Source organism: Eimeria mitis, genomic scaffold (genome assembly GCF_000499745.2).
Source record: "Eimeria mitis Houghton genomic scaffold, Emh_scaff2069, whole genome shotgun sequence".
NCBI lineage: Eukaryota > Apicomplexa > Conoidasida > Eucoccidiorida > Eimeriidae > Eimeria > Eimeria mitis.
In genome coordinates this window covers 5,617-5,869 of record NW_013570393.1, presented here as the reverse complement: position 1 = coordinate 5,869, position 253 = coordinate 5,617, and the positions used below count along the sequence as shown (strand labels likewise).

The following is a 253-nucleotide window of genomic DNA, read 5'->3' as shown; positions in this document are numbered from 1 at the left end:
CTTCTTCTTCTGGGCTCACATCCTGCTGCTGCTGCTGCTGCTGCTGCTGCTGCTGCTGCTGCTGCTGCTGGTCTTGGTGCTCCTCCTCCTCATCCTCCTGCTGCTCCTGCTGCTGCTGCTGCTGCTGCTTGTGCTGCTTTAGCAGCCTGGTTTGTTTGTCTGTGGTTTGTTTTTCCTGCTGCTGCTGCTGCTGCTGCTGCTGCTGCTGCTGTTCTTTTGTATATGGGGGTATGCTGATGCGTGGCAGCAGCAG

At 57.3% G+C, this 253-nt stretch overlaps 1 protein-coding gene across 1 annotated transcript in view; it reads right to left on the bottom strand.

Annotated features, from left to right (window-relative positions):
* The window catches only part of EMH_0048180 (uncharacterized protein), a gene marked incomplete at both ends in the record, with an annotated part of 6,373 nt that overhangs the window by 3,196 nt on the left and 2,924 nt on the right, over positions 1 to 253 (bottom strand). Inside the window, one exon of the mRNA XM_013496372.1 lies at positions 20 to 233. Within this exon, the coding sequence (XP_013351826.1) occupies positions 20 to 233 (214 nt within the window). The remainder of the gene's footprint in view (positions 1 to 19; positions 234 to 253) is intronic.